Here is a 14,667-nt window from a genome sequence, read left to right as displayed (position 1 = left end):
AGATATAATAACAGTCTACTTGTGGTTCAATGTTAAAATATTATTTGATTTTTGAGTCAAAATTTATGTGTTTACTTTAATTTCCTGGGCATATCACAGTGTCATACATGTAAATATGGCAACATATCTCACACTGATGGAAAAAGTTTTGAAAATTACTGCAGAAAATATGGTGGTTTATATTGATTTGTTTTCTACTTCATCTCTAGCTGTCGTTTAATTTCAGAGAAATATTCCAGGTAATAATGGACACCTGGTGCCAAACCCTTGTCAACCTGCAAAAGCTGCCAAGTGTTCCAATATATGAATGCATGCATATGCTTATAATAATATACACTAAAAAATCACCAACTAGAATATCGGGCGGCTGATGCCTAAACAGACTTAAACAAAACATTCCTTATATAGACACTTCAAACATCGTGTTTCTCTAATCGAAGTATGATTTGTGTTAGAAAGACAGAAATACATGCAGGGCTTTTTCTCACTGGTTTGGGAAGGGGCCGTTTTGTCTCATTAAAAGAAAATTGATGAATTGGGAAAGACTTTTTCAGGAGTAAAGGGCAAATTTTGGGAATTCGGCTTAAATATGAAATAATTTCTATTGGGAATGGGGCCCATTAACGGCCCCAAAAATCCCTCAGTGAAAGGCCCTGAGTGTGCCACAACTCCCTTCATTCCTGGTTTTCGATTTCGACATGTAATACACAAGCAGACCAGTTGAAACACGACATCCGACACTGCAGCATCTATTTGTCAGACACGCATGATAGAGAAACGAAAAGGAAGCAGACATGTAAAGATATGTAAATTGTATTAGTCATGTATTCATTTTGGCTACATGTACAGATATATATAGCTAGCTGTAGAACTTGGGGTGGACAAACAGCTAATGTATACACACGTATATTGAATTGAAAGTTATCATGAACTTCAGTGAATGTTATATATATTGGCCGTTATATATATATAATGTGTGACTTTTGAGTGGACAAATTATCACTAGTAAATTTCACCTCATTTCATGAAGTACAAGTTCAAAAAGATTCTACTTTGCCATCATACAAACAGCTGACACCGTATTGTCCTGATAAGCTTTGATACTGGAAAGGAGGGGGAGTAATTCCGAACTCAATCAAGATATCATTTCCTGATTAACGAAGGTATTCAAGGTCTATATAATATTAATCTCCCAGCTATACTCCATTACATGTTGGTAATCTTGATTTCCAACGCATCACCAATATATCTGTTAGTTGACTAGATGAACTTTCGTACAGTACATCACTTTACACTGTAAACAGTATCACAGAAAAGTAACCAAACACACAAGGGGGACATTACTACCACTAAAATGTCAACAGACACCAGGAATTTTTTTTATGTATATGGGTAACGACTGAAAGATTCCTCCTCTTAACCAATCAATATTAATAAAGCTCGGGGATTCCCCCGAGGCCTGTTGCTTTCAGATGTCGGGTACTGCCAGGCCAGATTGGATGTTTCCATAAACTGAGGCGATACTCTATTCATTCTTATAAACGGTCGACAAAAAGTCGGACACTTGACACATAAAATAAAGTATGTATTTATATATATATATAGAATGTTATGTCTGTACCGGGAGAAGCCCCCAGCCCTCATTTTCACAAACATGACAAGATTTTCACCGTCTTAGGTTTCCCCTGCTTTGATGTAGCTATAGTGTAAAAATATTTATTTAACAAGTTATATAATTATATCAACATTTGTTAACCACTCTTGTTGGTCATGATTGAAGCATGAATGCGGTCCTACTGTAGGAGACTGGAGGAGTACTGGCGAAAATCAATGTGTTGCAGTGACAACAACTCCACCCAAACAACTAACGTTTCACATCATTAAATTGAGGAATTCAACCCCGGCAGCTTAGGTGCAAAGTGGCTGACTAGGTGGAAAGTGGCTGCCTAGGTGGAAAGTGGCTGTCTAGGTGGAAGGTGGCTGTCTAGGTGGAAGGTGGCTGTCTAGGTGGAAGGTGGCTGTCTAGGTGGAAGGTGGCTGCTTGGTGGAAGGTGGCTGCTTGGTGGAAAGTGGCTGTCTAGGTGGAAGGTGGCTGTCTAGGTGGAAGGTGGCTGTCTAGGTGGAAGGTGGCTGCCTAGGTGGAAACTGGCTGTCTAGGTGGAAGGTGGCTGTTTTAGGTGGAAGGTGGCTGTCTAGGTGGAAAGTGGCTGCCTAGGTGGAAGGTGGCTGTCTAGGTGGAAAGTGGCTGCCTAGGTGGAAGGTGGCTGTTTTAGGTGGAAGGTGGCTGTCTAGGTAGAAGGTGGCTGCTTGGTGGAAGGTGGCTGTCTAGGTGGAAGTGGCTGTCTAGGTGGAAGGTGGCTGTCTAGGTGGAAAGTGGCTGTCTAGGTGGAAAGTGGCTGTCTTGGTGGAAAGTGGCTGTCTAGGTGGAAAGTGGCTGCTTGGTGGAAGGTGGCTGTCTAGGTGGAAGGTGGCGGTCTAGGTGGAAAGTGGCTGTTTTAGGTGGAAGGTGGCTGTCTAGGTGGAAAGTGGCTGACTAGGTGGAAGGTGTCTGTCTAGGTGGAAGGTGGCTGTCTAGGTGAAAGGTGGCTGTCTAGGTGGAAAGTGGCTGTCTAGGTGGAAGGTGGCTGTCTAGGTGGAAGGTGGCTGCTTGGTGGAAGGTGGCTGCTTGGTGGAAAGTGGCTGTCTAGGTGGAAGGTGGCTGTCAAATTGGAAGGTGGCTGCTTGGTGGAAAGTGGCTGTCTAGGTGAAAAGTGGCTGACTAGGTGAAGGTGGCTGTCTAGGTGGAAAGTGGCTGTCTAGGTGGAAAGTGGCTGCCTAGGTGGAAGGGAGCTGACTAGGTGGAAGGTGTATAACCTGCCTATCTGGAAAGTGCCAATGCACACGTGGAAGGGGGTTGCCTCAGTGAAAAGTCGAGGCCTATGTGGATGGCTAATTGTGTTACTACTGGGCCACACAACCACAGTTTGATCAATTAATTAATAAAACTCTCTCTCTTTCCGGAATACATAAAAGATAATCTACATAGTCAAGTGTATCTACTTTTAACGACCAATTGTTATAGATCTTTTGCTTTGACAACTTATTAGGTTTGTTGAATTATTAACCAGCATTACTACTCAATTACTAAAATGTCTGATGTTTTGACAGTCATCTAAAAAAGGGAAATGAAGGAAGCAGAATTGATGACACCAATTCTGTTCCAGAAACATTGATCAAAATGTGGAGGTGGCTTATTTTATGTCAAATATGGTTAACAACTGGATCAAATTTAAGCTGAAGTCAAACTCTCAAAGGACAGCTTATGTAAAAGTGCTATTAGTATTGCTAAAAAAATAAACGTCAATTCTTAAAAGAACAAGATAGAGCACTACCTTGAAAATAACAATGGATGCCAGATCAATTATTCTTGCAAAAAGACACTGGTGAGCTATAGAAGAATGATGCATCTTCAGACATTCATGGAATTTAGATAAAAATTTAGAAACATGTTGTCATATATGGCCGTGGTATGATCGGAATGAGTACAAAAAAAGGAGATACCTCTGTATGAATGCCAAATCTATAGTATAGATGTACATGATAATAGATGGCTGTAGATCGACCTGCAGATGTTCAAGGAAAAGTCAAAAGGAAACTTGGGGAGTACAAAAAGGGGCAATAACTCTCTTAATAAAAACATGGATAAAAAATCAATATTTCTTGGAAATATACAGGTACAAGTATACATATATACCTACAGACATTAATGAAGTCACAGGGAAATTTATGGAGCAGTTTCTGTGTGAGACGGTACAAAAAGGGGAAACAACTCTGTCAAATGCCTTGTGAACAAAATAGTGATGTACATTCATATTGGGTATAAAACTATTCCTACATTTAACTTTACCAACCAAAGCTTCTTAACTAACAAAATCATACTACAGTATTAGTATCTTTGTTTTTTGTCTATACTTATATACTGTTCTAATTTCACACAGATGCACAGTAAATTAAATATGATTTGCACTCTTCAATTATCTAGAGAGATAAAAGTCACAAACTGGGTCCTGTCAATGACACATGTATAAAAGTCATGTTTAAAAGATTAGATTTTGTCTCCCATGATATTGACTGGTAAAAAAAATACCTCAATATCCACAGCAATGGTGATCACACTGATTATGTTGACCTTAGAATGATTTCCTTCGGGAGACAGCTAGGGTACCTGCAGGGAATCAGTGAGAGGTCCTACACTACGTGGTACCGATGTTTTCTATGAAATTTGCATTCTGTACTAGGACAAAAAATACCTTCAGCAGGATAGCTGTGGAATGAATCCGTAAATTTGACATGATTCAGGTAAACCAGGCATTGTGTGTGTCCTACATGAGCTCTTTGTCAATGGTATAAATATTTAATAGGTTTAAGGGCCCGATGGAGTGATGCATTGCAGTTCCCAATTGAAACCATCAACTCTGAACACGTCTGTAATGAAGATGTCTCCGAAGTCTTTAGATGATATCAATGTATTTTGTTCCTAGTGCTTTCTATCTAAAGAACACAGGTCTAGAATATATATGGTTAGTATTCTGCGTATTTAGCTAGCTTGAGCTCTGGTAATTATAATGGTTGTCCTGTTTCTAAAATAGAGACTTTTGAAGAGATAGCATACATGCTTAATAAATTCCCGTCTTTTATACAGTAAACCTTGATATAATGCCCCTCGTTTACAAGATTAAACCGTGACATAATACCCCTCATTTATACAGTAAACCTTGATATACTGCCCCTCATTTATACAGTAAACCTTGATATACTGCTCCTCATTTATACAGTAAACCTTGATATAATGCCCCTCATTTATACAGTAAACCTTGATATAATGCCCCTCATTTATACAGTAAATCTTGATATACTGCCCCTCATTTATACAGTAAACCTTTACAGTAAACCGATTTATATACAGTAAACCTTGATATAACGACCCTTGTTGTACAGTAAACCTTGATATAATGCCCATTTGTTTATACAGTAAACCTTCATACAATGCCCTTTATTCAAAAACTTGATACAATTCACATTTGACTCCTGGGTTTAAAAGGATATATCTAACTGACACATATGTTATAACCCTTTAGATTTCAGGGAAAACCTTATTTGAATCTGTCATACCTAAATGTCAACAGTCTCCTGAAAGGCCTGCTGTAATGATATTGTATTATGATACACAGCGGATATGTCATCATTGTAGATGGTATCTAGTGTAACTGACCCTGGCACAAAGAACCTACAACAATATCCCGGAGTCTCATCTTCACAAGAGGTTATACTACAGCCAATAGTCTGTCTCTGAAATTTAATCTATATACGCATTCTAATATACATTTTCCTTGTCTGTCCAATAAATGAACATTCTGATATACTACATTTACAACTTTTTAATTATATAGATAATACTGCAATGAGGGAATATTAGATTATTAGAACTGATCCAATATCGACTGAAATCAATCCGGATACCATTGAACAAGCATATCAATAATTTCTATCATACTTTCAATGACTCGAAAGAGACATGAATATTTTACACAGTTATAGCATATCGGTATCTGGTTGTACCTGGAAACCTATATGATACAACCCCAGACAATGCGACACAAACATAACAAAGTTATTCATTTTAGTTAGCAAGTAAAAACAGTTCTTCATGTTTGTGACAAAATCCCAAGGTCATCCTGCATGGTTTATCGGCACTGATCAATTCTAGATAATGAAGCTCTTCTGGCAAAGACAATAAAGAATACATCCCCATGCATTCTTAATTAGTTGTCATCGTGATTAGAATGTTCCATGCATAAGATCAATACCAATGTCATATAATCAGTGAAAGTTCATGCAAGGTCAAGGTAAAAAAATGGTTTTGAAAGAAAATGTAAGGTCAATGATGATGGTGAAAGGAAGGTCAAGGTCAAGGTCAAGAAGGGTTTTAAATGAAATTCAAGGTAATTATAAAGGTCAATGAGGATTGTGAAAGGAAATTCAAGGTCATGGTTAAAAAAGGTTTTTAATGGAAATGCAAGGTCAAGGTCAAAAAAGATTTTTAAAGGAAATTCAATAAATGTATAAAAGGTCAATGAGGATTGTGAAAGGAAATTTTGGATTTTAAATCAAGGTCAATAAGGGGCAAGAACAAATTACCTTTACTCCTTAAACCTTTGAGTTTAGTTTAACCATAAACTTCAGAGGATTTACAAATAATAAGTAATATGTTTGTTTTGTTAGACCTGTATTTATTCACCTGTAAATCTTACACTGTGAAGTACAATATGACTGACAGTGAAGTTATGCTGGTATTCCAAACAATGTGGGCATCATTACGTAACAGGTAACCACCAGCATGTCACAGTTGTAATGAAAACTGGTTTGTACCTTACATATACGATAAACAGCTCACTTGATCGAGTTCACGAGGAGCAGACCGACTGATTTAGAAATGCAAAAAATTATGAATACTGGAGAAATTGAAAATAAATATTTACAATCAGAAATGTTTTACTTTTTACAAATCTTCTACTTTCTCTTTTTTAAGTTTTTTTGTAAAACATCTTAGATACACATCAGTTTTGATATATCGCTATTCAGTCTGTCACCAGAAATGTCTCTTGCTACACATACATATAACACTTCATTGTGAATGTAAAGTGACACATCAGATTTTGTTGTACACCTGATCAATAGAATTTATACATTTCCTAACTGTAAAATAGCTTGATCAGGAATTCATTTTGTGTCTGTTGGTCTAAAGGGAAACTATTAGGTACTTGAACAACACAGTGGTGACCATTACCATAAGACCTTATATGGGAGAGATTGATTCCTTTGTGTAAAAGGAAACCATTGCAAATGGAGGAAGTACTGTGGGTCAAAAAGGTAAGATTTTCATCAGCACCATGAAGACTAAATGGGATACCATGGTCTACAACAGGTGGATCAAAGTGTGGCAGAACCTTTTTGTGGTGAGATAAAGGGTGATAACTCTTGGTGATTTTTTTTGATTTTTTTTTCGCGGAAATGCTGGGGGGGGGGGGGGGCAGTGCACAGTGCATCCAGTTGACCCTTGACTTTTAGCAATTTCAAAAGTCAAATCACTATTTTTCAGAAATCTGAAGAGTCAAAACACATTTCTATTAAAACACATGTCAAATAGACATGTTCCTTCAAACCCAAGTCAAATCTGATTTTGGAGAGTCAAAAACATATTCTCAAGGGTCTACTTGATGCCCTAGGGGTCCGGAAACCCCATCGAAACCCCCCCTGAATCTGCCACTTAAACTGAAAATAACAAAAACACACATAACAGGCTGGGAGATCTAGTTCCTAATTGTATTCTGGACAGTTGATGATAAACCATTATCAGCATGCGTTGAATTAAAACTATGAACAGAACTAGCCTGCCAGAGGTGGCAGAAAACCATGTAATGGGCCTCTGAGGTAGAACAAGTGTGTTTCCTCAAATTCTGTAAATGTCTCTTCCACCAATATCATGTTTCCAAAAGGGAAGCAGTTTTGATAATTTCACGATAGCAGATTCCTGTTTTTTATTTCTAAAATCCCTACAGTGCTGTATTAGGTCAAATATTACACTTTGCTACAGTATTTATAGTAATAGCTCTATTTTGGACACCATATGGAAAGCAAAAAAAAGGGAGACACCAAAAAGCAACCAGCAAGTTAACAAACAAATGGGAGTCGAAATTGAAAACCAGGAAGAGAGTTGGGACACACTCAGGGCCTTTTTCAGGGGGGCTTTTTTTGGGCCATTAATGGGCCCCATTCCCAACTGAAATTATTTCATATTTAAGTCAAATTACCAAAATTTGCAGTTTACCCCAGAAAAATCTTTCCCAATTCACAGACTTTTTTTTCCCCAAAAATGAGACAAAATGGAAATTTCCCAAACCAGGGAACCAAGGCCCTGACACTTCAGAAACTAGCTGGAGCAACAGAAAAGGAAGGAGAGACCTTGTCACTGCCCTATAATGATAATGGGGTTTTAAGTAAATGTGTCTAGTATTTATACTCATCTGAGTACAATTAAGCTCTGTCATCCTGAATTTGTCCTTATTATTACAATGCACTGAGGAAGAAATATGCAGTGATCCTGAAAATATGTTAATTATTTCACAGTATTCTGTACTAAAAAAATCTATCTACAGATCTGTACACAACTAAAATGATGAATTATTTAATAATGATGACATTTTTTTTGTTCATGAATAAAACATCTCCATACGGGATAACTGTAGTAGTCAATAGTGACTCAATAGCCATTATTCATCTCAAACTAGGGATTGGCACGAAATAGATTTGGATGTCACATGTCAATAATGTCAGTGTTGATGTTACAGAGAAAAAAATAATATTATCAAAAATTGCAATCACCAATATCATTATTTAATTGATTGTGTGTGCAACATGTTACACTGACAACATAATCGTATCTAGAGTAAGGTGGTTTTTTTTTTAAGTATTCATGAGTATGAAATATCAGATGTATATATAGTTAAAACCAAAGTAATAAATATTTACATTTATAAAATGCAAGAATGTTTTTATTTATTTATTTATTTTTTTTAGTTGAGGCAAAGCAAAAAAATGTGTACACAATATTAATGGTGTTTTAGAAATTATCCTATTAACACCACCCTACATATATGACTCAGCATTCATAAACTTGTATAGCAAGCATCAAAACTAACCAAATCCACAAACAGGTACTCTAACAAACAATTTTTTATACCTGTATGTTGCTTTTAATTCACTACTTAGTTTCTAAAACACTTTATTTAAGAAGGCGTTTCCTTACATTTTCATAACAGGAAGATATTAGCATGTCATCATTATTGAGTACCAGGGTGTTCTGTGTACTAGAAGAATATTACAATTTGAAACGGCTAATACTGAATTCATTTAGTGATAAATATGTGTCTGTCAGCTGTGAAAACGCATACCAAAGCAATCTGTAAGGAACAGATATTTGATACACCTATAATGCTGTACACATGATTAGTGGCCTTGAACTCTAGCTAAAACCTACTAAGTGCTGTCTGTACATATAGCTGACCTAAGGGCAGTTAGACTTTACCAACACACTCTGTGTTACACTAACATCTAAACTGACCACAAGTGCCTACACTGTGACACACTAGCGTGACACACCGTGTGACACTGCGCCAGTATGGGAACCCCGTATATTGTGTATTGACAAGTGATCTAATAAAGATGTGGGTTCACGCTTCAATACACACACAAGGAAAGTTTACATCAAAATCCCCTGAACTCACCTGGTTCCAAGTAGGGTTCAACTCCGATTTGACCACTTCAGTTTTCTTTGATATTCCTGTAAACAAGATGTAAAATATAACACAGTTTAATATTAATTAAAAATACTTTACATAAAATATAACACAAGTTTTTAGCAAGGCAGACTCGTCTGCACGGTTGAGAGACTTTTGGGAATGGACAGTCAAAATTAGCCTACCTTTAAACTCGATAGTTGCATATGGGTCGCTTTCTCCAAATTTCTCCACATTGGGGACATTAGTAGCCCCAATAACCGACACATGTAGCGACATGGTGAATTTGTGACTGTCAAATTATCTCATTATTATCTGAATATCCTGTTTTTACTCCAAAGGTAACACAACAAAACCGGCACACCCTCACCACCGAACCCGTACGTTCGTGTAATGTCGCATGTTATCCATATCTGTATGAAAATGAAAGCCCGTGAGAGTTTCCGAATGAAAAACGGGCACCTTGGTCAAAGGGAGGTTACTCATTTTGCAGACGACGTGACACAGTATCTCTGGGGCATTGAATTAGTCACAGATGACATTGACATATCATATCCGTAAAATAAATGACAGAGGCATGCGAGTAAACTAAACGACTGGACGGACAGGATAAAAATAACAATCTGTTGTCACTAACGTCGATAATTGGTCAGTATTTTTCAATTAAACCACAGGGAATCATGGGACTTCCTTATATGGCGCTAGCATATCGGTTTATCATTATTGAACAATTTTTGCTATTAGTTATATGTATTCCGCCAAAACAATCCTCATTAGATAATTAAACAGTGTTTTAATCAATGAATTCCATACGCCCTGTGTTAATACTTGTCATTCCATGCAGTGAAAAGAGAGAGAAATCGGCCAGTGCCATTTTTTTGTGCTTGATATATTCCATGCGTGATTTTTTTCCGAATTTAATTGTCGGAAATGATAGAGTGATTTAAAAGAAGATAACAAAGAGAATTTATAACCACAAAATCGCTCAGAAACAGGTTTTAGAGCTATATTCTTCACGCATTAGATTGATTTTTTTTTTTTTTTTTTTTTTCGATTTTACATAAAAATCATATTATCAAGAGGCCAAGCAAAATCAAATGAGAAAAATACCAGATTTCAATGTTAACATTTAGTGCCCTATTTGTGTTCAAGGAATAACAGTAAATGCTTCATCACACTTATATTTTCTGCTAAAGTCAAATCATCTATAAGACCCGGATACGATGACAAAATTATTATAATTAGCATATCAGTAATCTAACACGCCAAGATTTTTCAACTTGATATAGCCGCTAACAGGGTTGTGAGGGAAAATCACAGCGTACTTTTACAAATTGTTTACATAACAATGGAAGGCATCAGGGATCTGTTTTTGTTTGTTTTGTTTGTTTTGTTTTGTTTTGTTTTGATGTTGTTTTTTCGGGGTTTTTTTGTTTTGTTTTTTTGTCAACGTTTTAGAATCTTAAGTTTCAATTTTATATTCGGGCATTTACTTTTTCAGGTAAATTCTACCTCAACGACAGTATTTAATAGCGAATGCTTATCATACAATTAAGTTTTCTACATCAAAAAGTTATTAATCAAGTTGGACATTATTTTAAAACAAAAACAAGTGTACTCTCTTTCCATATGTCCCTAACTACACATCTCGAACAAACATATTTTATAATTTAAATATTAATTTTTTTTTCCTGAAATCAATGTACTTCCAAAGTAAAATTCTAACTTATAATGTGCGTCATAAATCGGCGGAAGTCGGCATTGTCAGATCTTTATTTTTTCAATTATGTTATCGTTATTATAGGCGATGTTTGTGTGAAGTTTAAACAGTATTTTTATCTCATCCATAGACATTGCATACAAGAACACAAAAATATCAGTTCATAATTTGCAAAAGTATCTGAAAACAAGCTTAACGCTTATATCAATCCATCTTTCTCGGAAGTTTAACACGATTTTATCTAGCATAGTGGTCACTGGTCAAGTCACAATACTGCTGAATCGTTTTACAATTTATATAGGTAGTAATTTATATGAAAATGTTTTAAAACATAAGAAGTTCATTTAAGGAATTAAATGTCAGTTAAAGAACATTGGTGGAACATACATAACGAAAATTAGTTGCGAGTTGTTTGAATATTATACATTAATACATGATTATCACGTACATAGTTTCAATTTCAATTTGTTTTCTATTTGGTCAAACCTTCAATTTAATTTGTTCAGTTTTCTATTTGGTCAAACCTTTTAGAATAAAAAAAAAAGCAATTCTGCACCGCATTTTCATTTTCATATTTCATTTTCTTCGTCTTTGTGTTCTGAAAACAGTATATCGGCGTTCAACTTTCATATCTAGGCTAAAAATGATCTGTTCTCTTTGATTTTAATATTTTTCACAACACATGCAGAGGAAACGAAAGTTGTCTTCAATACTTCCACATGTACAATACGAGCTCTCTCAGATAAGTTTCTATTGAACAAATGTTCTTTTATTGTACAGCAATGTAAGCGACGTCTCGTGTGGAGACAATTTGCAATGAAGGACGTCTAAGAATACTATTAAGGGTGTTTTTTTAAGTTTGTCATTGAAGGGTTATTGATTTCTGGAGGTACGGAGTTCCATAATTCTACAGCTGACGGTAAGAAAGATGATTTATAATAATTTGTTTTTGTCTGAACTGATAATAGCTGATCAGCTTGTCTGGTTCTATAACCATAAAGATCTGAGTAAGGAAGGTACAAGGCCAAAAAGGAACATAGATAGTTTGGTTCTTTATTGTAAATCATGTTTGTGTTTTAATTATATTTTCATGAATGTCAAATCATTACTTAACCATGTAAGATAAGGTTCATGTAAATAGAATTTTTCCAATTTTTGGCAAATTTTATTGGGAATTATTTACAGTAGAACACTCACGAATTCAAGAAATAATCTGTTGCTGTGATTAAAATATCAGCATCTCTGTACACCTTTAATTTGTTAATAGGCGAATTATATATGTAAGCAGAGACCTATACTGTAAATCACTTATATTCTGCGTGGGATTTATTTTCGCGTTCATTCGCGAGGAGAGTCAAACGCGAATTCAAATCCCTCGCGAATATTTGTATAAGAATGACAAAAATACTAAGTGGCGTCCATTTTGAATCTACCGTAATCTTTAGTTGGTGAGCAAACATCGCCGTTAAAGTAATGATAGAGTGATAGATTGTACTTATATCAGAGTGTGCTTTTATATCACAAAACACTAAATTTTCTCACACAAAAAACGCCACTGAACCCTGATATTGTGGTTGAACTCGGACTTAAATAACTTCTAAACGACGTTTTACATGTAGTTAATTTAAGTACAATAGGTACGGTCCCGAGGATCCCGGATGGTCACCCGGAATACGTCCTACTTTATTACCCACGCTGTTGTAAGTTATGTAAGGTTTCATGTATATATAGCACTTCACATCGCTTGATTCTCGAAAAGATATTTACCATAACAAAGTTGAAATCAAACAAATTATTTATTTAATTCAAACATTCAGAGCAAATAATCGCCTGGAGTATAAATAATTTGCAATAGACTGGCCCGAGAACTGTTCATCGGTATCACTGTATACACACTACACACGTACGTTAATTACAATGTACGTTAACTCACAACCTATTGTAGTCCCGTCATCTTCCAGGCATTCTTAATGAGCCGTGGGTTTTGTTCAATGTCTGACACCGCCTTTGTAAGCCATTTAGCATGTATACAGGTACCAGAGACCTATATACTATAGGTCTCTGACAGGTACGGTAAATACAATTCAGTATGGCCAGACACCGATATCACATGATTGAATCACATGACTTTTCTTGTACCGTCACATGACTCTCATAAACAACATGGCTACCAACATGAAAATATCGCTGACCTTTTAACATCATTCGCGAATTTAAAGTCATTTTGAGATCAGAATTCGCGAAATTATGTATTCGCGAAAAAGTCAAATTAGGTGAGTTCGCGAAATTTAGTACCCGCGAAATATAAGTGATTTACAGTATTAGATTAATATATGTCTCTGATGTAAGACAGTAAGTTAAAATTTAGCTAATGATCAGTTAATCATTAATTATCTAAAATGTCTAAACTTGTTATTGTGTTAGGATTTCAAATATTTATATCAAGCAATTCATGTACTGTTTATCTAAACCGTCATAAACAAATGGAAATCTATTGATGAACCCAGTGTTGTGTCGCCAGCGAAGCATGGTGGACACTTATCAGAGATCACATTGTCTGTCGTCTGCGTCGTTACGCGTCGTCAGGGTCGTCTGCATCGTCAGTAGTCTCGCATTTTCTAGACTCTCGTCCTCGCTCGAGACTGCCTCAAACGTAGTCTCGAGCGAGGACGAGAGTCTGGGGAATGCGAGACTACATCGTCAGCGGTTGTTAAACACTACAGACATTTTCTGCTACCGTTTGCCCATCAATTTGTAACTTTGTATAATAGTTTACCAATTCGAACCTCGTGCCTATATTCCTATCTTTGCTGGAGTTATGGTCCTTTGCATATTGCAAATTACTAAAGGTAATTGTGTTTCGACTTTTTTTCGCTACCGTTTGCCAACATCAAGTTGAAACTTCGTAGATCAAACTTGAACCAAACATTAATATTTCGTATTTTACTGAACTTATGGCACGAACTGCTTCCCATATCAATTTGTGACGTAGTATGTGACATTATCATAATGTATTAACAGTTTGAGTTGACCTCCTGTGTTAATATTATATTTTATTCTGAAGTTATAACCCTTCGCAGATAAGTAATTCTTATTATTTACTGGTTTTTGTTGTTGTTTTTTTTTTCTTTTTCGCTATCACTTGCCACATTATATGTAATTTGATACACGACTTTTTCATGGATGAGAGGTAACAGTTCTAGTTCGATCCTCGTATCGAATTCCATCTATTACTGCAGTTATGCCACACACAAAATTTTGTATCCGCCGTCAAGTGGTTTGGTTTGTTTTTGTTTAACGTCCTATCAGCAGCCAGGGTCATTTAGGGACGTGCCAGGTTTTGGAGGTGGAGGAAGCCGGAGTACCGGTCAGTTCCTGGCAACTGTCTCGCGTGGGTTTCAAACTCGCAACCCAGAGGTGGAGGGGTAGTGATAAAGTGCCGGGACACCTTAACCACTCGGCCACCGCGGCTCCCTTTACAAAACCACCCATATATTTGACCTCAGATGTTGTGTGGATGTTAAGCTCTATCAACCGACCGGCAACAAATTATGCTTTTGATATGGTGACCGCGAAAGTTCCAAAACTCACATCCTTTCAATTAAGTTGGAG

General features: G+C 36.4%; 1 protein-coding gene across 8 annotated transcripts in view; it reads right to left on the bottom strand.

The window, feature by feature from the left end:
- Positions 1-9,744, bottom strand: part of LOC117340012 (dysferlin-like) — a 91,207-nt gene extending 81,463 nt beyond the window's left edge. For all 8 annotated transcript variants that reach the window (XM_033901755.1, XM_033901761.1, XM_033901762.1 and 5 more), the window contains exons 1-2: positions 9,521-9,744; positions 9,324-9,379 (exon numbers count right to left, since the gene is read on the bottom strand). In XM_033901755.1, the coding sequence (XP_033757646.1) occupies positions 9,324-9,379; positions 9,521-9,614 (150 nt within the window). In that variant the 5' untranslated portion in view covers positions 9,615-9,744. The remainder of the gene's footprint in view (positions 1-9,323; positions 9,380-9,520) is intronic.
- Positions 9,745-14,667: the final 4,923 nt, after the last annotated feature.

This window comes from Pecten maximus, chromosome 12 (assembly GCF_902652985.1).
Source record: "Pecten maximus chromosome 12, xPecMax1.1, whole genome shotgun sequence".
In the NCBI taxonomy this organism is placed as follows: domain Eukaryota; kingdom Metazoa; phylum Mollusca; class Bivalvia; order Pectinida; family Pectinidae; genus Pecten; species Pecten maximus.
This window is presented reverse-complemented; position numbering and strand designations above follow the sequence as displayed.